Here is a 27,858-nt window from a genome sequence, read left to right as displayed (position 1 = left end):
TAGATGCAGTTAACAGGACCGGCTTATTATTCATGTGAGACAAAGTGAGAGGATGGGAGCCCTTCGCCTCTCTTTTGCTCTGTTCTTCCTCTCATTCTCTCCCGCTCAAGCCCAATGGTGGAGTTTCATCTGGGCAAAACCTAAAACCACCACAATCTCTATGACTTCTCCCATTCCTTCCTACATCACTTCTCCATCCATCACCTCCCTGGGTTCTTCTGACACCCCAGGGATAACAGAATGGATGTTAAAGGAGGACGGGGTGACAGAGAAAGCCCCGGAGATAAGCACTCTGACAGAGAGGTCTGTACTGCCCCCCACACCCACCCCTGGAGTGGAAATCTTTGGTCAAAGCACTGCAGTACCTGGGACTTTACCTCCAAAGGAGAATGCAGGTGCTGGCAGCAAAGCTAGGGCCCAATGCAAACCCCTGAAACACTGGAAAAGTGGTGAGTTTCACTGATGAGTTTAAGAGTGCAATAGTTTATTTTCCCAAGAGTTCCCATTGGCAGATTTCTAGCTAAGAGTGGCTTCATATTTGGTATTAGAACTGTCAACTTTTATGTAAGGTGACGTATGCCTTTGAGTCACCAGCAATTTAGTTAATGTCTGATTTAAACAATAAGAATACATAGTTCAATAAAAAGTGGTCAGGAAAAAAAAATGTGTGTTGGAGAAATGTCTTGTTCAACGGCTACCAGGTTGAACAGTTACTGGATTAGACCTTTCTGCCCATTCAAAGTGAATGGGCAGAAGCGTTGAAGCTTCAACGCACGCCACCGTGTGGACGGTCCTGATGTGCTTGGCATTAAAACTGTTGGAATCTTTCAAATCTAGAGAAAGAGTGGGGCAGGGAGCTTTTGTCTGTGCCACATCAGGGTCAAGGAGGGTTTAAAAGGTTATACATGGAAACGCTAGGGGGTTTGTTAATATTGGCTTTATAAGTCTCCTCAAGGTGATCAAGCGTCCATGGCGGCCAACGTGATGAGGATTAGGTTCTTGAGGAGGGAGTTAGAGTTGAAAAATGTGACGCAAAATGAAGGAGAGATCAGATGACTGGCAAAGTGTTTGATTTGGTGACTGAAGAATTGTATGCAATTAACTTAATGATTGTTTGACGCCTGACTGACCACTTAACTTGTCTTTTATTAATAGTTTGCTTAAATAATTGTGCGGCTGAGTGTTTGCACATTAAAACATTTGTATAAAAATATATTTACAATACAATCTTAATTATTACAAAGTCTATTATTTTAAATCCATACCACATGATGTCATGAGAATGGGATTGGACCAATGGCTGTCATGTTCGTTACTCATTGGTATATGGGCCATTCTACCGAATTGGACCAAAGTCAGGTTGGAAATGTCTTGAAATGTTGTATGTTTTTTTCCAAAAACTTTGTCCATATATATTTTGTACCATATCTAAATTACATATGTAAAAGAACCGTACATTTTTATATCGTATTTTCAGACTGTATTGGAATGTTCTTCCTCTACCAAAAATGGTCACTACGAAACATAGTACATAAACTGTAGTAAAAAAGTATTATATTAACCTGTTAAGATTGTTTTACCTTCCCTTCTCTAAATAGTATTTTAACAAATATTTCTTGAGGGTTTTCACAATTAAATTAATAAAAGTTCATTTTTAATCAAATTTCAAAGTTCAATTTATACAATTCATAAAAATCATAATGTAAACTTTCTTTGTAAAATGCATAATACTGATCATATTGATTCCAGAGTTGATGATTGTTGAAATTGAACATACATTAAACCAATCAGTATCATATCATTTTAGTTGATAACTCAATATACTGTTTCCACTGTTTCGGTAGTGACCACAGTATATTGTTCTCAAGGTTGTTTCATATTCCCTCAACCTTATTGCTTAATCTTAACTCATAACATGCCTTATGTTGAAGTGTGAATGTTTGAAGCTACTGGCCCAGAATCAGCACTTTAGTAACAGGCTGAAATAGAGGGGAATGAGGCTAGAATTGGTGATCTGTTTGGTATTTTGAGCAAAACACTTCATAGACATGTTTTTTATATATCTGAGACCTATAATATATGCCTAACAATAGTATAATAAGAGACCTTTAAAGTAACACACTGATTTTCAAACTTTAAAACACATTTATTTCAAAATGGTGGGATTTACCTGCCATTTTGTCACTACCGAAACGATCATGTCAATTACCGGAACGTAACCATATGTTTCGGTAGTGACTGTTTCGGTAGTGACGATTCTAGCTAAAATTGAGCATAACTAAAGAATGCTAGCAAGTACATGGCTATCATACACGTTTTTGAAGAGGTTTACACACATGAAAACCTAATACTTTGCATAAAACCCCGAAAAGGTTTACTTAATTGAAGATAATAATGTGTTCGGTAGTGACAATTCTTAAGGTTACACGCCGATTTTCAGATTTTGGAACAGATTTATATCAAAAGTATGGGATATAGCTACTTGCCATTCAGCCATGAGGGACAGGGATGCAGTTTCACTGCCTAGTAAAAAATGCAGGGGTCTTGCTAAAAACCAGGCTCAGCCATTGGACTAAAACCCCTTGTGTTTCGGTAGTGACATGAAAACTGGGGACATGATTTTTTGAGTATAGTTTTTTTATTAAAAAAATGATACCCACAATAAATCTAAATATTCCAACTTCTGTTTGAATGTAATCATAAATATCTTCTAAATACACCATTCAACTAAATTAAAAAAATGTTTGGGTTAACCCTAAGTGTTATTTACAGAAATTGAAATGTAGATGTAGATGTCAGGGTTCAGCTACTTCCCAATAGAAAGTACCCTATAAATGATGTTTTTGTATATATTAAGCTTATCACTATATAATGTAATGCCTTGTGTTTAAATAGACCATAACATATTCTTAATAAATATCTATGTCTGAATACTTAATTGTTTTGTTAAATAGTTTTTCTTGTTGTGGTACCGCACTTTAATACTAATTTGGTAGAATGCCTGTGTGTGTGTGTGTGTGTGTGTGTGTGTGGTGTGTGTGTGTGTGTGTGTGTGTGTGTGTGTGTGTGTGTGTGTGTGGGTGGGTGGGTGGGTGTGTGTGTGTGTGTGTGTGTGTGTGTGTGTGTGTGTGCGTGTGTGAGAGAGAGAGAGTGAGTGTGAGTGTGAGTGTGAGTATGTATGTTTGAAACTAGTGAAAACGATCTACCTTTTTGAGGAACTTTAGCATTTCAATTGTATTCAACTTTTAACTCATTTCACAGATAAATATATATCCTACGTTTTACTTACTGCAGAAAAATATTTTTACAAAAGGTTTAACATCAGTTTTCCAATCACAAATCATTCACAAGATATTTGGTGGATCTTTATCTGTTTTGTTTGTTCATGGGCAGTGAAGGCCTAGATTTGGTTCATCAGCTGCTTAATATGTGTTTTAACATCGAAATGTTTTCATGCCAACTAAAAAAGACAATCACAACTTAATTAAGACAGCTAAATCCAGTTGTAGCTAATAACATTGGGTTAAATATAGTCGCAGCTAGCCTTGGCTAAGGCTAAACTTACTGACTTTCTGCCCCTAGCTTTTTCCTAGAATTTAATTAAATAAATGTTGATCACTGTGTTGGTCATTCAGTTTGTTACATTAGACGAGTGCAGTGGCAAACTATGGTCATGAAGAATAAAAACAGTTGGAACTTATCAAACTCGTACTGAGAAAAGGTAACTAGCTTAGCAGAGTAATAGTAGCTTAGCTGCTATATCAGCTTTGGCTTGAAGTGTAGCTACTTTAAAGTTTAAAATTGATCTAGCTACTATAAAATCTGTATTAAATGTAAGTTGTTTATTCAGTTGAGGTATAACAAGACTAGCATATTGTTCCCAAAATTTGCTGATAGAAATTCCTTTCCTTTTTTCTCACAGTCACAAATTTGGCCCTTTTTCCAAAGTGGCTGAGAACTCTTAATGGCTGCTTTCCGAGTCATGACTGGTAATCACCAACATGTTGCTGCCATCATGTCACTATCAGACCGGATTCACTAAGTTGTACATTCAAATGTGTCTCAGAGTCGGGGGATAAAAAGCTAAACTTTGCAGTCAGTGGCCTCCGGACAGCCTGCTGGTTGTATCATGAGCTCTCTCACAGCAGTCTGTTCCTCTCAGTCATTACACAGAGAACTAATGACTTCACATCCGGACTGGATGCGTGTTACCACTTTGGTGTGTGTGTGTGAGTGTTTAGTTTGCACATCTTGAGTGCCCACCTGTTGCAACATTAAGTGTTTAAATGTGCAGAGCTTTACTTGTGTGTGTGCTTCTGTGCTGCACACACATACACACACACAATCCTTAAAACCCTCTAATCAGGTGCTTTCAGTGGTTCAGGTTGATGAACTACAGACCCCAAGATGTTGGCCTTTCTGGTCTATGTGTATGCCTGTATGTTAACGTGGGTGAGGTGTGTATGTGTGCACAATGTATGCAAAATACTTTCTATATGTGTGTGTACATATTGTATGTGTGCATGACAGTGGTAGGCTATAGGTAACAGGGGTGATCTCGCCCGGAATGCTAAGGTGAGAGTTAGTCGCCACGGGAGGCATAGGCTACGGGGGAATCAAGACAATGTGAAGCCATCTCTTCACATACACACTAAATACTCTAATTACCTGCCATTTCTTTTTCGGAGGATTATGTCCATGTGAGGCAGAGCAGCGAGGCGTGGGCACTGTCTGGATCAAATCAAGTCAAATTAAAGTCATGTCAAGATGATTCGGGTAGCTCTCTTTTTTTTTGCTTGTATGAACCAGCAACACACAGGTTGCAGACAAAGAAGACCCGTTTTAATTGGGGTTCAGACACCCGCCAGAGAAGTTTATCTGCATCTAGGTCATAAGGTCCACTTATTGAAGGATGTTGAAGTGAAATTATCCCATGTAAAAAAAAACAGGATGCTACATGTTACTCCTTTGTTTCCACTTACACATTTTCTCCTTCTGTGATAGAGCGAGGCTCAGGAGGTCATCTGGACCTGACGGAGTTAATTGGCGTGCCCCTCCCTCCCTCCGTCTCCTTTACTCCTGGCCATGAGGGTTTTCCAGCCTACAACCTCGGGCCTGATGCCAACATCGGTCGGCTCACCAAGACCTTCGTGCCAGGCTCATTCTACAGAGACTTTGCCATCATTGTCACGGTAAAACTAAAGAACTGAATACTTTTCAACCTTTTCAAACCCTATGTATGCCGCATTCTGTTTTAAGGGGTCATGCAGTGATTTACACACAAATTGAACTAAGTATACTATAAGCAACTGTTTACTGTGTAAAATTGTAAATACATACATTGCATGACTTTTCTTCTGAACAATCTTCATGGTAAAGTATGGGTATGTTATGTTGCCACCTTGTGGCAGTTTGACAATAATGCAAGAGTCCTATATTTTCAGTGCTAAAAAGTTTCTATTTCCCCTGTGTACTGGAACGTCTGTCAATTTCAGTCTTGTACATTACTGTATTTATATGTTAAATGGTACGTCTATAATGTTCATAATGTGGGAAAGATGACTCTGAATCCTGCCTTGCGCTTACTCCAGGTGCGTCCAGCCTCTCAGAGAGGAGGGGTCCTCTTCGCCATCACAGATGCCCGTCAGAAGGTGGTGGAGCTGGGTTTGGCCCTCACTCCGGTGCGGGGGGGCCTCCAGAGCATCTTACTGTACTACACTGATGAGGAACAAGCTTCACACAGCCACAAAGCTGCTTCCTTTAGTGTCCCTGATATGACCGAGCAGTGGACACGATTCACGGTGAGCATCATGTGCTGTCTGTGTTAATGATAATTTATAAGATCAGGGAGACGTTTTTAGTTGCTTCAAACCTTTTATTCAAACTTTTTATGGTATACCTTCACACCAAAACAGTTAAATGTGCAATTAATGGATTTGTATTATTTTGCAATGTATTTTTGGTTGATTAAGGATTGTTTTTTTAAAATGATAACAAATTAAGGCATCACATTCATTGAATCCTTACATCCTCACCAATCCGTTTTTTACAAAATATTAGAATAACTCCCATTTTATCAACAGCAATGAACATTTCAATGACTAAACAATTGGTGTATTTGATATAATCCTCCATCAGGTGGTGGTGGAGCAAGATGAGGTGCGTCTCTACATGGACTGTGGCGAGGCAGAGAGGACGACATTCCATCGCAGACCAGAACGACTCAACTTTTCGCACAATTCAGGAGTTTTCGTAGCTAATGCAGGAGGCACGGGGCTCGACAAGTTTGTGGTAGGTTGCAAAATCCTTTAAATGTAGAAATGTCACTGAGTGAGGACAAGAATGCATAAAGGGCAAGGAGAAGGAGGAAGAATGATGCCTGCCTTTGTCAATATCAGTGTGCAGTTGTCAGTGTAGGCTTCAGATCACATTTGTTCCTGTGTTCTGGCCTCTCATTACCATATCAAAGAGCTGAAATGTCATCTGCCTACAGTCTGTGTCCTCTGAAAAATGTCCAGCATTTAAGAAAAACAGAAACAATTTATGTTTTAACTAAATGCTTGAAGAAAATACTATTTTGCTTTTACAATAAGTATCTTGTGTAAGCAACATGCAGAACAACTAAAAACCTTGTCCCTTGTAAAAAAAAAATGCTACTATTATACTGTGTCATAATACTTTATAGTATAGACTATTATGTGATTATAAATTATAAGAAATAACTTTTAGAAAAAATACATTACAAGATGGTTACAAGTCAATATAAGTGATCAGGGTTGGCTTTATGTGAAGTTGAAAAATATTTAATTTTAAATTATATTAATGTATTGTGATAATTAACCTTATCGTTATCAGAGCATTATAGATATTTGAGATATTTTTTGAGTGCTCATATCTATAATTGTACAGTGCTATTAACCAGTTATAAGGCAACAAGTGCTTACAAAACTTAGTAGCCAGTCTCTGCAAGGTATTTCTTTATAATAAGAACATTCTTACTTGAGGGATCTGTTTTATATTGTATTCTATACAACTATAACGATCAGAGAGGAAGCAAGAAGAGGAGGACAGCAAAGAGATGGTAAAGAAGGAAGGGAGGGGAGTGAGATGAGGATGGGAGGAGAGGACGGGGGAGTAAGTTGATGGCAGATGAGGAAGTCTGAGATGTCAACAAAGCTTAGTTGTGGTCAGATCAAGGGCTTTTTCTCGGGCCTTTGAGTCTGCCGCCAAGTGGGATTGTGTAGTAAGGTAATCTAAATGAAGCTCTGCTAGTCAATAATAATGTACACCTACAACAAAGTAAACTCTCTTCAAACTGACATTATTACTGGAATCACCCTTGGACCATCGTCAACTTAACGCCACTTACAAAAGATAAACCCAAGCTGCCAGTCACTTGTTGCCATGGTGAGGGGAAGGCTTTGTTCAGTGTGGCCTGACTTATTGAACGGGTTATCTGAAGCATGACGACAGAATATGTGCATGCTCAGAATTGGTAACATCCAATCGGAAATATCTGGGTCACTCTGTGTGTGTTTGTGTGTGTGTGTGTGTGTGTGTCCTTGGTTTGTTGTCATGGGCTTCAAAGTGGAGCAGTCATGGCATGGGGCCCTTTTTAATCAGCATGTGTGTGTATGTGTGAATGTTGTAAATGTAGGACTCGACATCTCTCTCCATGTTACCATATAAACTTTATAAACTAGCGCTTTTATCACCATGCTGCGAGTGTTAATGTTGTTTAGGTACATTTTTTGAAATCCGGTCTCTTAGGTGATGGCATTAACTGAAATGTACTTCATTGTGTGTGCAGTGCTCCTCTGTTCAAACTGTATAAAGACAGAAAGAGAGCACTTGTTTAGGTCACAACACTAAAATGTTCATGCAACTTCGGTGCGTTAAACATTCTTTTGCGAAAGAAGAGTGAGTATTATCGGCAACATGTACATTCTTATTCACTTTAAAGAGGCCCTATTATGTCTTTTGGGGTTTGGGTGTGTTATATAGGTTTTTGTGCATGTAATTAGTCTGCAAAGGCTAAAATCCCAAAGTTTACACAAGAAGGAGTTTATCCCAGAAACACTCCCCCATGCATGAAACGCATCGTTGGACTCCTTAGTTTATTTCCGTAACAAAGTGACATCACTATGCAAAACTTGCGCTTCTATTGGCTAGCGCTCCAACCCATTGAGCGCGATAGGCTAAGGGGCGGGACATCTCTGAACCAGGCCTCTGGTTTCAGACAGAGGGTGAAAAGAGGGGCTGCAGCACAGGCAGTATGAGAAAAATAAAGCACATTTGAATATTAAGGCATGTAAACATGTCAAAGTAGAGGCACACAATACAATTAGCCTGAAAATGAGCCTAATATGGTTCCTTTAAACGTAAAGTAGTCAATATGCAGAACATTGGCTCCTTTTTTAGCTATTGAATATTTTAATATTATGATTAAATTGCTATTATGTTGCTTTGATGTGTAAGTCGTATTTAATTGTTGCAGCTGTTGGAGGTAAAGCCAGCATTTACTGTTTAAGATATTGTTGATAGGTTTAAAAAAGTTAATCATTGAACTTTCTGCTCATTCTCATTTTCATATGTACGTGTAACGAATGACATGATTGATATTCTGAGGTAAAAGTTTTCATTTTCGCTCGTTGATTTTGGGTCCTGTTTTTTTTGTTTTACTTTTCCTCTATGTAACCTGAGTGAATATACATGTAGTATGTAGTTAAGGTGTCAAGATGACAGTTTTTGAAGGTTTTTCCTAATCCTCTCGCGCTCTGTCTCTCCCTCCAGGGATCCATTCAGCAGCTGGTGATAAAAGATGATCCTAGAGCAGCTGAGGAGCAGTGTGAAGAGGATGATCCTTATGTGAGAAATGCACACATAAACACAATATAGGTGTTTGACACACAGGAACGTACTATTCATAAGTTATAGTTTAAAATTCTGTACACAAATCACAAATGTATCAACGTTACCCCCTAGTGGTCAGAGATCTTCCCTCAACAAAGTACCTAGTTAGCTGGATTAATGATCATGAGTAAACGTTTGCTGTAATCAGACAACTATTTGGTTTCTCCTGCCCTACATAATTGCCATAGGAAGCACTTTATACATTATAAAATGTATGTAATTACATAGGTATTTTTTTTAAACGAAACACCGAATGTAAATAGATTTTAAAGAGAAGATCTTAAATAGTTTTTGTCCTTTTCTCCTTCTGTGTCTCTTTCTTTAATAAATGAATTTGTCTGTAACATTATCTTTAACTGGCAAAACGTGGGACACTGCCCAATTATTTGTTTGTCATTTACATAATTTTCTTCCCAAACTAACACACCATGTGATGTTTGATATAGGCCTCGGGATTCACCAGTGGAGATGATGCATTGGATGACAGAGAGTCAGAGGAGGAAATGATGAAGAACACACACGAGAGAAAACAAGGCACAGAGCAGGTAAGTTAGCTGGATTGGCTGCTGGATAATGAGAACCTGAAAAAAGTCTTGTTGAGTAAATATGCTGTTTTGTTTTGGAGATATCATATCTTTCGAAAGTTTTAGATCTTCATTTGACTGGAAGACATGTCCTGTAAATGAGAACAACTGTGAGAAAGAGTTCTGGTTTCTTTAGAAGCCCACACTTAAGCAGGAAGGGCTCTAAATGCAGTATTTGCTGTTTGAAAAATACGCTCATCGAGTTAGGGTGTGTGTTAGAGTCCACTCCCCCCCCCCCCTTTCTTATCATCATGACCCTAAACAGCACTCCTCCTGTGCAAGTTGATTTGTGTGTTTCTTATTTGTTCCGGGACAACCTTTCATTCCCCCTCAACCAGGAAGTCAGTCTGACCCCAAATATCCCATAATCAACATTGACTTTGAAGCTTCAAAGACAACAGTCCCTCAGAAGCTAAATAATTGTTATGTATGGTTAATGACATGGTAGAGACTTGCATAAACAACAGTGGCACCAAAAGCACAAAATGTCAAATGATTTGGTATTTCTCTCAAATGTCTCTTTTTTCTTGTATTCGAATGACCTTTTGACCTTGTCCTCTTCTTCGTCCCTCTGAGGAGGAGGACAGTGTTCCAGTCAGAGCTCCACCCACTGAGGCCCCGGAGGTGGAGCTGGAGGAGTTCTCCGGTCAGCAGACTACAACAGAGGCCACTGAAGACATGCTGCTAAAAGGTCAGAATAAAACTGAATATATATTATTATTATTTTCTGTAGGAATTGTACAGAAGCTTAAAGAAGGCAAAAGAGGAAGTTTTGCCAGGATCTTTATTGCAAGTTACTTTTTTTCATCCAATAAAAACACTGCTTGAAGTGAGAAGCATAATATAATTATGGGATTTTAGTGTGGAGCTCTCCATTATTCAGTATTATAACAACAAATACATAACATTTCACAGAGCAAAACAATTTTTCCCCCCTAATTTACAGATGTTTTTTTTTTTTATAGGCTTAGAAACATCAAAAAAGTAAAAAGAATAATTAAGATTATAATGAATAACTGAATTACTTGATTTTTTTTCATTTTCCTTTCAAGGTATTGATAGATAGAGAATTTTTTTATCCCAAATTGGGTAATTTAAAAAATGTTTTTAATTAAATTAAATGTAACAATAAACAACAGCACGTTTATTATATCTACAGTGGAAATGACATGAACCACAAATAATACTAAATATATAATGTTCTAGATAAGTTAGACAGTTCTATGAAAGACCAATATATTAACTGTAGTCTTTAAAGTTAATTGAACCTAATCTTTTTACATTGCTTTTACATTTGAACAGTTAATTGGCTGTGTCCATTACTAAAATAATAGATATTTTTGTAGGATTTTGTTCTACTGAAGACCACTATCTAATGTTTTCATTAGCTGCCTCAACAGGGGCAGCGGTGGCCCAAAGCTTAAGGAAAGCAGGCTTGCAATTCTGTCCTTACGGGACTAGCATGATAAATGTTGGTTGGGAAAATGAAAAAGTGGCCCTTATGTCAAGCTACAGTAACAGTGTTACCTTGTTAGACTCTGATTGGTCACACCTGTTGATGATGTCATATGCTGTGTACAGGGCCACACATGACACAGGAGCCAGGGGAGGCACCCAGAGATGTGAGTTGACTTTGACTTTTATATTATATTGTTCAAAAGGATGACAAATCCAAATTATTTTTGCACAGCAGTATCTTTTTTATAAAAACTTCTCTGCTCTCTACTCATGGACGTTATATTTTGTATGAATGTTTAGGGTCATGTCAGACATGGGATAAAAGGAGAGCGTGGAAGTCCTGGACCCAGAGGCCAACCTGGCCGACCTGGACACCCAGGCCCCACCCCTCTACCTGGGCCAGCTCAACCCGGGCCGAGAGGGACACAAGGACCAGCCGGAGTCCCCGGGTCCACAGGACAGCAAGGGAGAGACGGACAGGCGGTGTGTGTGCCAGCGAGATAGGGAGTGTGTGTGTGTGTGTGTGTGTGTGTGTGTGTGTGTGTGTGTGTGTGTGTGTGTGTGTGTGTGTGTGTGTGTGTGTGTGTGTGTGTGTGTGTGTGTGTGTGTGTGTGTGTGTGTGTGTGTGTGTGTGTGTGTGTGTGTGTGTGTGTGTGTGTGTGTGTGTGTGTGTGTGTGTGTGTGTGTGTGTGTGTGTGTGTGTGTGTGTGTGTGTGTGTGTGTGTGTGTGTGTGTGTGTGTGTGTGTGTGTGTGTGTGTGTGTGTGTGTGTGTGTGTGTGTGTGTGTGTGTGCCTTTTCATTAAATGTGATACTGATCCTAAATCTTGTTCTACTCTTTACAGGGACACAAGGGTGATAAAGGGGATGCAGTAAGTTGTTTATCTCTTCTGTTTAACGCATGTCATCATTGCTATGCTATATATAACTTGTGATTACTTAAATGTGTGCAGGGTCAAAGAGGAACTCAGGGATTATCAGGTTCTGACGGAGAAGCTGGATCTAAAGGAGAGAAGGTACGACAAAAGCACACAACTTGCAAATAACAACTTGCAAATAACAACTTATTGCGACTCTTAAAGGTGGGGTAGGTAATTCACTTCAGAAACACTTTTTGTTATATTCCATGGAATGCTCTTAACATCCCGATAGCAAATGAATACATTAAATGCTTTGACAATAATACATAACCAAATTTCATCTGTGGAAGCCGTGGCGCTGTAAAAAGCACGACCAGTTATAACTGGATGGCCTACCTGCCTGTCAGCCTTCCATCTCGTGCACAAACTTATTTCGTGCCCTCATTGGTCATGTGCGCGTTCGTGTGTGTTGGAGGAGGGGGCTCTATAAGGAAGTGGCAGATTCTTTTCGGCTGCGTACTTTCAAATTGTAGCGCACTCGAGCTGGTTTCTCCATTCTTACCTACCCTACCTTTAACTCAAAAATAATATAAATAAATTAAAGTAAACTAATTGAAAATCAGTTTTTTATAATTCCTTAGATATGTCAAATATAATAATTTCAATAACAAATAGATAGCAGTTGGACGAACCATCTTTTCAGGACAACCCTATTCAATGTTGAACAGTAGCAGCCATACAGCTGAAAGCACATTGTATAAAAGGTGAAAAAAGAGGTGAAAATTAAGCCAATATTCCATCTTTCAATACAACAACGTCTTAGTGTTATTACTTAATGACAAACAATTGGATGCTATGAATTAAGCGGAAAGGCTGTTGTTCAGTAAATCCAATACACATTTTACACCGCCTTGTTACTCCTCTTTATATAGACTTTGTTTTCTACCAAAAATGTTTTGAGCTGTACTTTGCAAAAACAAATATTTCAAAGTAGGGAAAATCATTGAAATAAAGCTTTCCTCATACTCTCTTGCCTAACAGGGAGACCAAGGAGTTGGTGCTCCGGGCCTCCCTGGGCCTCCTGGACCGCCCAGATCACGCAGTGTATCGGTCAGTATCATGGTCCATGGTTTTCCTCTGTCTTATTGTTGTTACACATAAAACAAACTTGAGATACTGTCTTTGGAGATAAGGGTCAAGCCTATAAGCAACCAGAGTGAAGGACAAGATGTCTGTAGCCTCATGTGTTAGACTCTGTGTGTTATCTTTAGTATGGAGCAGATGCCCTGGGTTCTGGCTTTGAAGACCTGGACAGTGACACTGAGCTCATCAGGGTAAGGCAGAAGACACACATACTGTACATATCTAATAGTGTAATTTACTGAAATGAAAACAAAATAAAACATCTCTTTCAACTAGGGTCATCCTGGTCTACCCGGGCCTCCAGGGCCCCCGGGTCCCCCTGGACCCTTACCATCATCCTCAGCTGAGGGCTTCTCTTCAGGATATGCTGGTCTACCCGGCAAAGACGGACCGCAAGGGAAACCTGGATTACCAGTAAGTCCCATGGATACAAAATATACTGCGATCTACTTTTAGCAAAATGTTGTTAAAAATAAAAGTAAGACCTCAATGCATGGGGGTTGATTTTCAAATATAATCAACCCCCACTCAAATAATGTTGAAGGGCAGGCACTGAATACTTCATCTAACATTGTAAATATGGCAATAGTCAAATTATATATTTTTTTATATTAAATATCAGTTCAGTATCACATTTACATACTGTATATTCCAATCTGTATTTGCTTACCAAAGGCATTGCATTTTGGCTAAACCCTTGTTTTTAAAAGTTAAAGTGGACCTATCATGCTATATTTGAAACATATATTGTAGGGCCATACCTATATAAAACATGTCTGTGAAGTTTTCTTTTCAAAATACCAAACAGATCATTTATTTTTATTTTTTTTATTTAGCCTTTATTTATACAGGTGTAAAATCTCATTGAGACACAAGGTCTCATTTGCAAGAGAGACCTGTCAGTGGTAACACTACCACACAAAGTTACAGACAGACAGGACACTAAACACAGAGGCAACAATAAAATACAACATCGTAAAAAAAGTAGTCATTGAAATCCATATAAAGTATTCAGATATAGCAGGTGCAAACACCCACAGATGATTTCTCCAGCTTTTTTTAAATGAGTTTAAAATCCGTGATGGGTATCAAACTGGTCAGCTTAAGTTCCTGCTGAAGTGTGTTCCAGGTCGAGGGGGCAGAGTATGATATGGCTTTTTTCCCAAGCACCGTGCGAGCTGAGGGGACGGACAGAGTGATGTAATTTTGAGATCGTAGGCTATAGCTGTACTGTTTGTGTGATATGTAAGTGGATATGTAGAGGGGCAGCAGTCCAAGCATAGCGGTATAGATGACTTTGTACCAGTGCAGTGATCTGCGCATTGATAATGATGTCCAGTTGACTAAAGAGTACAGTGTGTGAGGGGTTTACAGTTGGTTATGAACCTCAGAGCCCCATGGTTGACAGCGTCCAGCAGATGAAGGGAGTGAGCTGAGGCGTTCATGTACACAACATCCACGTAGTCCAAGAGCGGCAAAAATGTGGCAGCTACTGTACAAGCCGTTTCCTCACACTTGTGGAGAAGCAGGCCTTATTTCCAAAAAAAGAATCCCAGTTTTAATTTCAATTTCCTTAAGAGATTGTCAATATGTGGTTTGAAGCAGAGATTGTCATCTATAGTAATGCCTAAGTATCTGTAGGTGTTAACAGCTTCAATGGGGTTATGCTGTGCAGACATGATGCAGGGAAGAACAGTTGGTAACCTTTTCTTATTGGAAAACAACATGACTTTTGTCTTATCTGAATTCAACACCAACCTAAGGTGGAACAGATGTGACTGAAAAGTGTCAAAAGCAGACTGCAGACGTTCAAATGCAAGGGCAACAGTGCTAGCCCAACAGTACACAACAGTATCATCTGCATATAGATGTACAGAGGCATCAATACTTTGACCCACATCATTTATATAAATAGTAAAAAGGGTCGGTCCCAAGACCGAACCTTGAGGAACACCTCTGGGCACATTAAGAAAGCTTGAGGAGAGACCGCTGAATTTTACACATTGCTTGCGATTCGAAAGATAGTTTGCAAACCAACCAACAGCTTGGTCAGACAGGCCTATATAAGATAACTTCTGGCATAGAATGCCATGGTCCACAGTATCAAATGCCTTGGATAAGTCTATAAAAAGGGCAGCACAGTAGCTCTTTGCGTCCAAGCTTTCAACAATGTCATTCACTACTTTCAAAGCAGCCGTTACTGTACTGTGCTGCTTCCTAAAGCCTGACTGGTGAGGAGATAGAATGTTGTTCAAGCTTAAATATTCTTTGATTTGATCATTCACCAGCCTTTCAAGTACTTTAGCTAAAATAGAGAGCTTGGAAATTGGTCTGTAATTATTCATCACCATGGGATCACCACCTTTCAATAAGGGGAGAACATTTGCAGTTTTCCAAACATCTGGAATGACATTGTTTGTTATAGAAAGATTAAAAACATGACACAGTGGTTTGGCTATAATATCTGCAGCTAGCCGTAAGAAATAAGGGGGGAGATCATCCGGGCCTGCTGATTTTTTGGGGTCTAGGCCCTTTAGAGCCTTACAAACCTCCCCAACATTGAAGGGGTTGAAGGAGAAAGTGTGGCTACTGGAGGCATGACTATTGGCGATGGAGGGAGATGATTTACCAAAAGATAATGTGTCAAACAAGGAACTGGACGCAATAAAATGTTTATTAAAACAATTAAGCATCTCTGTCTTATTTGACACAGGGGTGGAGTCAACAACAATGTTTGGAGGCAGCTCTAAGGAGCGAGAGCTGGCAGAGTGGGATTTTATGGCATGCCAAAATCTCCTAGGATCGTTCAAACTGTCTGTGGTCTGGGATAAGTAAAAATCGCTTTTGGCTTTTTTAATGGAAGCAGTACAGCGATTACGCAGTTGACGAAAAAGAAGCCAGTCAGCCTCAGAGCCTGTCTTCCTCGCAGCAGCCCAAAGGAGATTCCTCTTGCGTAAGAGGGCTGCCAGGTCAGAAGTGAACCAGGGGGTATAACGGCCCTTCACCCTGAACCGGCGAAACGGAGCATGTTTATCTAAAAAATTAGTAATTAATTAAAAGATCGATAAGAGATGATTTTTCTAGACACCTGGTGTTAAGACGAGTAGGACTTTCAATTACTTGTGTAAAATTTAGAGACATACAATGAGCTTTAAAATCATCAGACACTGGTGAAAGCCAGTCCCAGTTAAAATCACCTACCAGGATGATTTCCTTAAACTGTAGTTGAGATAAAAGCTGCATTAGCGAGGATAGTGTGTCGTTTGTAGCAGAAGGGGGCCTATAGCAACCAACAACAGTTAAAAACTGACCACCAGATAAATCAATCTTTAGTGCTAAAATTTCAAACTGCTTAACAGCAGATTTGGAGAAGATGACCTGTGCAGCAAGATTATGTTTTACGTGAATCGCCATGCCACCACCTTTCCTGGGGCGGTCCGAACGATAAATATTGAAGCCGTCAATTCAGCCGTCACTTTCTTTGAAAGCCAAGTCTCAGAAACGATAATTAGATCAGCTCCAGTTGACTCTGACCAAATTCGCAACATATCCATTTTGGGAAGCAAGCTGCGAGCATTTACATGGATGATGTGTAACCCAGACAGGTTCTTAAAGTCCGTCGGGGTATTACATGCCATTAACGGACCAGGATTAGGCTGAATACCAGACAGAAGAAGAAGCAACATGGTTAAGCACTTCTGCTTAAATTTCGTTATAGTCGGGAGACTAGAAGAGTTAGAAGAAGAATACTGGCAAAGGGCATCTGTAGGGTTTCCCACGGTGAAGGCCCCAGGAAAACAACAGATCTCGCGAACCCAGGGGCAGTAAAATCATGCATTTTAGCCATGCCTCATTTCGCTCTATTTGCTCTTTTCCAGCCCTGTTTTTGCAAGGGCTGATTCTGCTTTTGTGGCAGACTACAGCGCCACTTACAGGCCTGGCATATGTACTACAGCGTCTCCAGTGCTTTCGAGCGGTCTCTCATTCCCCTGATAGGTGGAGAGTTGCTCATATAGGCGGAGCACCTCTTTTCTGACGTCAGAAAAATTCAAATAATAATCAGCTCCGTTGCAGCCCCGTTTTTAGAGATTTGGGTATGGAGGAAAAGAGAGAGGGTTGTGTTTTCTGACACTTGGTGAGTTCCCTGACACACCGGGGACACATATTCATGTATAAAAGATGTACAAAAGTGCATTTTGCATGATAGGTCCCCTTTACGGTTACACTGACTGGTTTCTAACATCTATCACTTGTCAAGTTTGACTAGACTGAATTGACCTCACTAGGTCACTCATATATTTCTTATGATTGCCAAATGAATAGCGTAATTTAAAAGTTTGAATCCATAACACATGCTGACATGCTTTGTAAGGTTGCTGTTGTTGTTGCTGTATCTCTGTCTCTATTATCAATGATTTGTATTTCTTGTTAATATGTATGTGTGTCCTGGCCAATGATGTGATGAGTGTATCTTTTATCCTCCCTCTGCCTCTGTTCCTGTCACCCCCCTGATATCACCCTCTATCTTCCTCCTATATCTCCTCACATATATTTCTTCCTCAATCTTCTTCTCCACCTTCTTCCTCCTCTTCCTCCTCTCCACCCTTGTTCCAGATGTATAAGGATTGGTTTAGTGGCTCTGGGTCTGATGCTTCAGGACTGAGCTCAGAGTTTTCCTCTGACCTCGGCTCTGGGTTCAGCTCCGGGTTCAGCTCTGAGCCCGGCTTTGCGTCCGGTTCTGGGCTTGACTTTGGGTCTGCTTGGGGTTCAGGCGAGGTATTTGTTTGCAAACGATAAAAGGCAGAACTACAGTCAAAAGCCTGAGAATTGAGGAAGGATGTATGATATGAATGTAGACTACATTAAAGGCTAAGGCAATTATGGGGCTCTTTTTCAATTGTGCCTCTCAAGAACAATAGGCGCTTTCACACCAAGTACTTTGCCGTACTTAGTTCATCAGAACTTAGTTCATCAGAACTCTTTAGTTCCGATGAACTAAAGAGCAGATTGCGTTCACACCGGAATAAGTCCCTGAGGGAGGATTAGTCAAATGAAGCCGCTGACGTCACTTCTTCTTCTGCTTTGGGATTACTGGCAGGCCGCAAACAACTTCACGGCGTATACTGCCACCCAAAGTCCCCGGCCGGAAGTCCCCGGAGTTGGGGACTGGCGTAAATCGCCAGAACGCCGACACCTCCTCATCTCCACCGCTCCCATGTTTTCTTTTGTGTTGCCATAAATTAGTCTCTCTGCGTTTGTGCGCTGGGCTAATGCTAATGCTAATAATGCTAATGCGAGGATAATAAAATGGCGGCTTCACAAAACCTTTTGGGAGTTTTACGGGGCGTGGTTTGCAATCCGCCCAGCCAATCAGAAATGGGAACCTTCTTCTCCCATGAAAGTACCTGCTCTCTAGCAGGGACTGAAAAGGGGGTGAAAAGGTTCTCATGAACTAAGTTCTAGTTCCTGATTTTTTTGGTGTGAACGCACATTTTCGGAACTATACTGACAAAAGTACTCCGGTGTGAAAGCGCCTAATGACGCCATGTTTAATGACAACTTTAGCTCACTGCCTCAATGCTCAGGCTAATGATTGTGCAATATCTCCAACCATGTTGTCTTTATTGCTTTCTGGCAGCTGGCTAAATGGATTTTGTTTTCACCTGGCTGAGGTAATCTGTGTGTGTTTATGTGAATTTGGTGTGTGTGTGTGCGTGTGTGTGTACATGTGCGTGTGCGTGTGTGTGCATGTGTGTGTGCATGTGTGCGTGTGTTTGGATATCACTGCTTCCTTTGCCCCTTGAAATTCCCACTGGCAGCCACTGCTGAAAAACCTGTGTGACCTGCTTTGGAAATTGGTCAATTACCTCCTATTCATTTCCTTTCAGTTCAAATGTTGTCATTATCACATGGAACGTTTCGGTGTTATATAATTCTGAACTGAAAGGAACTGATCTCAAATGTGCTGTATAACCTGAGCTTGAGCTGCCATTTTTTTCTGACAACATGGTTTTGGAGCAAATCTGCCTTTTCACTGCTCTGTGTTATTTCCCCTTTTTGTATATTGCTGTACGTATATTGGCTATTCTCATTCAAGTACCAAGGTACAATGATGTGCTCAGATTTTGCAAAAATATCTAAAATTAGTTTAGTTTAGTTATCAGTTGGTAAAATTAACTAATAACCTAATTGTATATGGCTCAAATTGTGTGCCCCACTGTATGCACGTTTTTGATGAGCAAAACATTGCTGTACTTTGGTCTGATGCTGCTTACTTAAAGGAATACATTGCATTTTTATCAATATCAACTTTCCTTAAGTGATGAGAAATACAGACATCATCCTTGCCTCTAAAGTTGCTGACTCCACTGATTAATACCTTCTCTATTATCTTTAATATGGTAAGAAAAATGTGATAAATAATACAGTTGGTCTAACTTGACTGTGACTCGAGTAAGTCAACAATTTCCTAATACTCTCTATACTAAAGTGTGAACGAGGTATATTGAAGTCAACAATGTCTCCTGAAACGATTTTCTCAATAATTAAAATGTAAACAATGTCATAACATATTTTCTCACAGACTACAGTAGCAGTTTTAAATGTGATTAAAGTTGTAAATCAAAACGAAACCTTAAAAAATCCCAATAAAGTTATTGGTTGGGTCTAGGCAAAGATCATGGTATGGGTTAAAATAAGTATGTTTGTTACATTTAACTCACGGACATACATTTTAATAATTTAACTTGACTATTGGTTTAACACAGGACTCATAAGCGGAATTTTGTCAAATGTGTTTCACCCATCCTTCCACCAAAGCCTCCTCTCAAAAGACTTAAAACTGTATTTGTTATCCATAAAAACAAATGTTATCCAGAACTAAATTAGTTCCCATCAAATTAAAATTACAGTTCTCTGTACGAGAAACACAGTTTAAGGAAACAAGGCTGATATTAACAATCTTGAGCTGATTCAGCTGAGTCAGACAGATGTTGGCATGGATGATCTCATCACTAAAGGAAAGTTACCCAGTACTCCTTTACAGTGACAGGCTGTATTCTTTGGATTTGGCGTTGGTCCCTGTTGGAATGGCTAAAGGGTCAACAATCAGCTTGGCATCATATCACTCTTTCATATACTGCCATACTTTCTCTGACTCATCACTGCTTTTTACCTCTTCTCGTGTCTGTCTGTATTCCTATGTCCAGGGTCTAGCAGGAACAAATGGCAGTCCAGGCCTATCAGGAGCTTTGGGAGAGAAGGTATGTTTTATAGGAGCTCAGTGCGCCGTATCATATCAAAATCAGAAACTATTTTTACCAAATTAAGGCACTGCTGGACCAAAATCACCATGACTTTGAGATGATATAATTAGGTGGATAGTCAGATATTTGGAAGATGTACAATTCTGATTACAAGCATTTTTCTTATAATGTACTATACTGTACACACACGCTAAAAGGCAGAACTACAGTCAAAAGCCTGAGAATTGATGAAGGATATACGAAATGAATGTAAACTACAATAAAGGCCAAGGGAATTGTGAGGCTCTTTTTCAATTGTGCCTCTCAAAAACAATGATGCCATGTTTAACGGCAACTTTAGCTCACTGCCTCAATGCTCAGGCTAATGATTGTACATGATCTCCAACCATGTTGTCTTTATTGCTTCAGAAACTATTTTACCAAATTAAGGCACTGCTGACCACGATTTTGAGATTGTTTTTATTAGGTGGATAGTCCGATTGTTTTTATTAGGTGGATAGTCCGATATTTGACATACAATTCTGAATACAAGAATTGTTCTTATAATATACTGTACACACACCTAATAGTTTTGTTTACGTCTATATTGTATGATAAATGGACAGCCTCTACTAATGATGCTATGATATCAGAATAAGTTATACTTTATTCATTTATTTTGCACTTCCTCAGGGTGAACAAGGGTTAGCTGGTCAACCTGGACCAAAGGTAATACACGACTATACACAGAGTACATAGAGACAAAATAAATCGTTTGCTGGTGTTGTTTCTATTTTATTTTATTCACAACATATCTCTTTCTCTCTGCAGGGTGAATGCGGGTCTCTGGGGACAAATGGATCCTCAGGGGCTCCAGGGCCTAGTGGACCACCGGGGAAGAGGGGCCCATCAGGTCCCCCAGGACCCCCTGGCCCTCCCTGGCCAACCAAATTCTTTGTAGAGGTGACCCTATTTCAAATCAAAGATCTAAGCATACAATTCATAGATCGACTTTGTCGTGAACTGAGGCACAGGACACAGGACACAAATGCAGGACTCGGAGACAGTTGTCCAAAAACAGAAAGTAGTTTAACGGATATTAAGTCTCACTACACGTGGACATTTTTTTATTTTCTACAAAATCAAAATCACACATCCAGTGGGAAAAAGGTTTTCCAAAAATCAAAACTCACTTGACAAAAGGTATTTTCTAAATATAAAGTTCAGGAGTCAAAGGGCCCAGGTTCTCACAGCATGGAACATAACGAACTGACAAGGGACAAGAAACACAAGGGCTATTTATAGGTGAGGGGGATGGGCACAGGTGAAAACTATCAGGGCAAGGCCAAGCAATCTCAAGGGCGGGAAACACACAAAGGCAGGAAGTGTGGGATCTGGAATGAGAGGGAAGGATTACTTTCAAAATAAAAACAGGAAGTGACAAGATCAAAAACACAAGACTAGACTAGAAAACATAACTTAACATAACATAACTGTCGAGCCACAACAGACTTTAACTAATAAGCCAATGAAGAGACAACGCCTCATGTAGGTCAGAGAGAGCCACATGGATCGATAAAGATTTCAGTTAAATCGATGTTTAACATCAGACTTCTGTTTCAGGATATGGAAGGATCTGGGAAGAGTGACATGCTCATTGGAACCGGAGTCAGAGGCACACAGGTAAGAGATTCCTTACAGATGCTTAAAAAGTCCTAAAATAAATTAAATTAATTATTGTAAAAAAGGCATTGTTCGGTATTAAAATGTCTTGATTCAATCTGTATGAATATTGTTTATTTTTTTGCATTAGTCATTTTCTTTTTTTCTTTTTTCAGGGTCCACCTGGTATACATGGTCCAACAGGACCTAAGGTAATATATTCCTTAAAATTGATTGTCTGCTCGCTTTATGCATGCTAAGCGAATTTTGATTTTGAACAGCCAATAATATTTAACGCCTGATTCCTCTGAGTAGTTTTGCCCTTGCGTACACTCTGCAATGTTTTCTCTTGCGCTGGAGTTGAACAGTACCTCTTGTTTTTCCTGTAGGGTGAGGATGGAGCCACAGGAGCACCAGGGCTCTCCGTCAAGGTAATTTGATTCTGAAATGGCACTGCTGCAGAAATATTTACCTTTATTCTTAGTCTTTTATTGTTTGAGTATGATGATACAGTGAGAAATGCCATTGGAAGGCATTTGATCTATTCTATGAGAGAAACAAGTATAGTATCTAGTTGTAAACGTCACTAAGAAGAAGTGTTGCCTTGCTGTGATTTCAGGGTGAACTCGGGGACAAAGGACCAGAGGGCCGCCAGGGTCCTGCTGGACTACCAGGAGCCAGAGTAAGTAGCGGATGTTTTTACAAATGTGTTTTTTAAAGTTACAATAAGACATAATCATTACAAATCCAAATACTGTTTTGCTTTTCTGAACTTTTGTAATTTTGTGTGTTTTGGACTTCTAGTCATCAGTTAATTTTCTGAAGCCTAATTCGACAATAACAATATCTTGTTCATCCTAATACTGTCAGTCCTATATTTCATCCATATTCATTGTAAATATTGCTATATTGTAATGTTATTATAGTTTTCTTTAAATCGTTTTTTATCACTGTTTTATTTTTATGTATGCACCAAAAACTCCAAGACAAATTCCTCGTCTGTGTTAACCCACTTGGCAATACAACTGTTTCTGATTCTGATTCATAAAAGATGTCCAGGCCGTGTTTAGCGTTAGCTTAGCATACAAACGCAAAGTAAAGGTAAACAGCTAGCCTCCACCATTCAAGGACTGAAGAGTCAAAATGATTTAAATACATTTAAACTATCACCCTTAAGCATGATGCACTGCAGTTTGTTGATAACCCATTTATACATTTGTTTTCTTTATTTATCTTTATTCTACAAACAGGGGGCTAAAGGAGAAAAAGGAAATCTAGGATCCAAGGTAGAGTTGCTGAAAAAACTAAATGTCAAACTGGTCTAGTTTTATTTCACAATTACATTTCAATAACAGACTGATAACCGTCTGTTTTGTCTTATGAAGGGTGATCGAGGCGTTGATGGACTCAGTATCCCAGGAGCCCCTGGGCCTCCTGGACCTCCTGGACCAACCCTTAATCTGCCGGATGTACGCACATACACACACACACAAACACACAAACACACACAAAGACACACAAAAGGCCCGTTCACACCGCAGTACTTTTTCCACTTTAGTTCCGCGATAGTTCCGAAATGTCGCGTTCACACCAAAAGAATCCGGAACTAAAAGTTCATGAGAACCTTTTTACCCCCTTTTGCTGCTAGAGAGCAGGTACTTTCGTGGGAGAAAAAGGTTCCTATGTCTGATTGGCTGGGCGGATTGCAAACTACGCCCCGTAAAACTCTGAAAAGTTTTGTGAAGCCGCCATTTTATTAGCATTATTAGCATTAGCATTAGCCCAGCGCACCAACGGAGAGAGACTAACTTATGGCAACACAAAAAAAAACATAGGAGCGGTGGAGATGAGGAGGTGTCGGCGTTCTGGTGATTTACTCGGAAGGCTTCAGTAGAAGCTGCTGGGAGTCCCAGCAGCTTCTACTGAAGCCAGTCCCCAATTCCGGGGACTTCCGGCCGGGGACTTCGGGTGGCAGTATACGCCATGAAGTTGTTTGCGGCCTGCCAGTAAACCCAAAGCAGAAGAAGACGAAGTGACGTCAGCGGCTTCATTTGCCTAATCCTAAAGGATTTATTCCAGTGTGAACGCGATCTGTACTAAGTTCATGAGAACTAAAGAGTTCTCATGAACTAAGTTCTGATGAACCTTTGTGGGAAAAGTACTGCGGTGTGAAAGCGCCTAAAGACACACTGTACTGAAAGTACCAAAAGTAGATTTTGCCATACCATTTCTGAATAATTTATATTTTATCATTGGATTAAGATGATAAAGGTTGAGCTAATTATAACTTTTGCTTGCGATTTGAATCTAAAATTAAGTAACAAAATGTATTAATTTAATTATATTTTGTATGTATAATATAGAGCTGTCAGATACATATATTGGAGTAAAAAGTACAATATTTATTTTGAGCAAAATAAAAGTGTAAAGTAGCATAAAATGAAGAAATAAAATCAACTACCTCGAAATTGTATTTAAGTACAGTCTTTTTAGGAGTAAATATAATTTCTGCCACTGTATAGTTATATGTACTATGTAGTGTCATCATCTTTATTTTCTATCTGCAGGGTGTTTTTCTAAACTGTTTATTGTTAACTTAATGCTATTGAACAAAACGTTTATTGTACCCTAACCCACTTGACCCTTCGGCTCCATAGTTTTGAAACTATACTGGTGTAAAGTTGTTGGTGTGGTCCTTCATAAAGAACCTACTTTTACAAATCTCTAAATGTTTTCAACATGCCCACTTTTACTTAATATGTATGTTCTGTCTACAGCTGCTGCTCAACATGACAGAGGGGATCTTCAACTTCACAGATATCAGAGGACCACCAGGGCCCGTGGTGCGTAGAACTGAGCTATTTCTATCTTTAAGATGTTACCTTCTGCACAAATGTTTAAATGCTAACAGAAAACAGCTGATACATTAATAGATAACAAACACACATTTGCAACATGAACAAACTACATTATTAAAGACAAGGAGATATAACTTAACCGTAACATCATTGATGCACTCTGAAGTGCTTAGGCTGCTTTTCTGTTTGATGATGCTCTGTACTGACTGAGCATGTTGTTAACCCAGCCTTACTGCTTTTGCTTGGCTCTGTGTTAATGTTTGTGCATGTTGCTTGTTTGTTTGTTTGTGTTTTGTCTGCGTGTTGCAGGGCCCTGAAGGCTTGCCTGGCAGAGCAGGATTTCCTGTAAGACCATTTTGCAACTGACTTCTGAATGTCTAAAATGAGTGTCTTCATGGGTATTTTGCAATTCACAAACAAAGATGTTAAAATGATATGATAGTAGTGTAACATTTTTTTTTTTTTTGCTGTCTTTGGGCTAAACAGGGTATGTACCCAAAGTGTTGCAAATGTTATTGTCTCAGAGGGTGGGTTTTCCTTTGAGGACACAAAGACACATCATTTAGAATACATATCAGAAGGTTTTAGCCCTTCGGTAATCAAAGAAATCATGACACTTATTTTAACAACTGTACAATTCATAAAGCTTCACACCAAGGACCTTACTTTAAAACGCTATCATCATCACTCAACCTCCTAACTCACTCACCACTCTTTCTTCCCTCTCCAGGGCCCCAGGGGACCAAAGGGAGACGTAGGCCCTGCAGGTGTCCAGGGGCCATTAGGGCTCAAGGTGAGAACTATACAGAATGTGGATTAAAATATATGAGTAAATAACTCAAAATGTCGAAAAGGTGTGAACATTTTATGCAGAAACATAATGGACTGGAAAACATTTTGTGTTTGTTTCTTTGCTCTAACAGGGGGAGAAAGGGGAGCCAGGGGTGACCATTGCTGCTGATGGATCCCTCATATCAGCACCAAGAGGTCCCCAGGGGCCGAAAGGCCTCAAGGTACCATACAGGAGACCCCTGACCCCTATCTGTTAAAACCATACCTTACTCAGTAACTAACAGTGGTCAAAGACATAGGATGATGAAGTTGTTTTTATGCTGTAGTTGCTCATGCTAGCCCTACACGCTTATCCCTACAATACATATATTTGGTCGAAGTCTAACTAAACAGCACTATATCAACAGCAGTCCGTCAGCCAGTCAACACACACATTGAAAGAGGCACACTGGTGATTTGATGGCAATTCTCTACTGATTGATGCATCAGCAGCACAGTCAATTAACAAGACATGGTAGCGTTTGTGTGGTTGTCGTAAGTCCTTAAACTTCAGAGGCCATCAAAAATGTTCAGTTTGATTTGACCAGAGGCCTGTACTACGAAGCCGGATTTTCCTAACCTGGATATGTTTGAGTTAGACGGTTGGCCCAATCCAAAACATACGCACTCTCGCTAAACTGTACTACGATGCTGGATATCAAGTGGATCGCTCAAGCCAGCCGTGTCCTATCTAGTTAGGTGCGCGTTCACATGAAAGGGGTGGTATTTGGAGCATTCGACCAATCTCAAACACGGACAAGCGTACTGACAGCGCAGCGTCATACTTCCTGAATGAAAAGTGAACTTTAATATTAGTAAAATATGAAGAAGTTAAACTTTAAACATCCATGACTTAAACACTTTATCCAGGATAAAAGCCACATAGCTGCACCTGCAAGGTGAATACAGCTGGTAAAAGAAAAAGCGTTTGAATGCGTACATTAACAGGTTTATGAAATCACTGCCCCGTCCAAGACACGAGTGGATCTGACTTTAATTACATTTGACTCGAGTGTTTCGTCAACTTAATGTGTTGCTTAAAATAATACTTCTGCATACAGTATGTGACACTGTGAGTGTTGCACGGCCAGATACGGCTCAAGAAGCTGACTCAGATAAGGAAATATATGATACATTATGATGTGATATGATATGAATGATAATGGGACACATCGACGTCTGCACTCACAGTGCCGCGGACTGTACTTAATGTTACTTTGATCCTGTTACTTATGTTGTGGCAGATATTTAAGTAAGTTTTCTTAACGCTAATGTTATAATAGTCAGATTGCTCTGAAGATGGGAGGGGATATTCTATTAATTTTCACGTTCACACAGTCAGTTGATTTTGGCCGGCCGTCTTTCCTGCAACGGCAGTTTTTCTGTATTTCCTCTATCCTGTAATATGAATTGATCGCTTTAAACTCCGCACACGGAGCTCTGATTGGTCAGCAGGCGGTGCTTTCACTGAGTTAATCTCTTAGCCTGCAACCTAACCTCCTCCCGAGGAGGTTAGCCGCTCAGCATAAGTTACCATGGAGATCTAGCCCGCTAAAAAGAGAACCAGCGTCGTAGGACCGGAAAGCCCGAGTTTTCCCTGAAGTCAGCCGGCTAAGCGAAAATCCGGCTTCGTAGTACAGGCCTCTGGTAATCCACACCGATTGCCTCCAATTGTCTTGTTTTTTAAAGACACTGCAACTTAACTCCTTTTAGATCTTAAGACCAAATAACTACAATGCATCTCTGCTTTTTTAGGGACCTTATGGGGGTTTGGGTTGATGGGAGTAATCCTTTCACTTATTCTAGAGACCTACAGTCAGCGAAACCAGTTTTCTTGGAAAATGTGTTTTTTTTTTTTACTGTCAATGATGTAAACACAATGCCAATTCCTCATTTCACATTTTGCTGTTCTGCTTTGTGAATTCATAGGGTGACCGTGGTTTCTCTGGACCTGCTGGACTAATGGTGAGTTGACAATTTATCAGGTGACACATTTTAATTAAGGACAAGCTACAGTATACACACGTCCATGTATTTCTGTTGTTATAAACTTCTGTGCTTAGTGATATATTTAATTTTTGTTTACATCACTTTGTCTGTTTGTTTCAGGGCCCGATAGGACCAAATGGACAAAAAGGAGAATATGGCTTTCCTGGTCGCCCAGTAAGTACCTTTTAATGCTTGAATAAAGGAAAAAGACCATCCAACCAGAAGAGTGATGTTCCCATAGTCTTCTATACATATATAGTCCGTAAAGAGTTCTTACCTGGAGGATGTCATCAAATCATGCTTTGCAGCTCACACTGT

General features: G+C 39.8%; 1 protein-coding gene across 6 annotated transcripts in view; it reads left to right on the top strand.

Annotated features, from left to right (window-relative positions):
- Nucleotides 1-27,858, top strand: part of col15a1b (collagen, type XV, alpha 1b) — a 54,358-nt gene that overhangs the window by 17,268 nt on the left and 9,232 nt on the right. For 3 of the 6 annotated variants that reach the window (XM_034138178.1, XM_034138175.1, XM_034138174.1), the window contains exons 3-31: nt 5,005-5,192; nt 5,592-5,801; nt 6,139-6,291; nt 8,794-8,868; nt 9,360-9,458; nt 10,074-10,188; nt 11,079-11,119; nt 11,256-11,438; nt 11,799-11,825; nt 11,907-11,969; nt 12,855-12,923; nt 13,085-13,147; nt 13,233-13,370; nt 17,571-17,732; nt 20,165-20,218; nt 20,894-20,929; nt 21,032-21,163; nt 21,824-21,883; nt 22,039-22,074; nt 22,252-22,293; nt 22,482-22,544; nt 23,113-23,148; nt 23,248-23,331; nt 24,640-24,705; nt 25,030-25,065; nt 25,451-25,513; nt 25,644-25,733; nt 27,481-27,516; nt 27,661-27,714. In XM_034138178.1, coding sequence (XP_033994069.1) covers nt 5,005-5,192; nt 5,592-5,801; nt 6,139-6,291; nt 8,794-8,868; nt 9,360-9,458; nt 10,074-10,188; nt 11,079-11,119; nt 11,256-11,438; nt 11,799-11,825; nt 11,907-11,969; nt 12,855-12,923; nt 13,085-13,147; nt 13,233-13,370; nt 17,571-17,732; nt 20,165-20,218; nt 20,894-20,929; nt 21,032-21,163; nt 21,824-21,883; nt 22,039-22,074; nt 22,252-22,293; nt 22,482-22,544; nt 23,113-23,148; nt 23,248-23,331; nt 24,640-24,705; nt 25,030-25,065; nt 25,451-25,513; nt 25,644-25,733; nt 27,481-27,516; nt 27,661-27,714 — 2,474 coding nt within the window. Of the gene's footprint in view, nt 1-244; nt 450-5,004; nt 5,193-5,591; nt 5,802-6,138; nt 6,292-8,793; nt 8,869-9,359; nt 9,459-10,073; nt 10,189-11,078; nt 11,120-11,255; nt 11,439-11,798; nt 11,826-11,906; nt 11,970-12,854; nt 12,924-13,084; nt 13,148-13,232; nt 13,371-17,570; nt 17,733-20,164; nt 20,219-20,893; nt 20,930-21,031; nt 21,164-21,823; nt 21,884-22,038; nt 22,075-22,251; nt 22,294-22,481; nt 22,545-23,112; nt 23,149-23,247; nt 23,332-24,639; nt 24,706-25,029; nt 25,066-25,450; nt 25,514-25,643; nt 25,734-27,480; nt 27,517-27,660; nt 27,715-27,858 lie in introns of those variants that run through there. The other 3 variants (XM_034138176.1, XM_034138179.1, XM_034138177.1) reach the window with 3 other exon arrangements.

This window comes from Trematomus bernacchii, unplaced genomic scaffold (assembly GCF_902827165.1).
Source record: "Trematomus bernacchii unplaced genomic scaffold, fTreBer1.1, whole genome shotgun sequence".
In the NCBI taxonomy this organism is placed as follows: domain Eukaryota; kingdom Metazoa; phylum Chordata; class Actinopteri; order Perciformes; family Nototheniidae; genus Trematomus; species Trematomus bernacchii.
The sequence above is the reverse complement of the archived record's forward strand: the minus strand, read 5'-3'. Positions and strand labels throughout refer to the sequence as shown.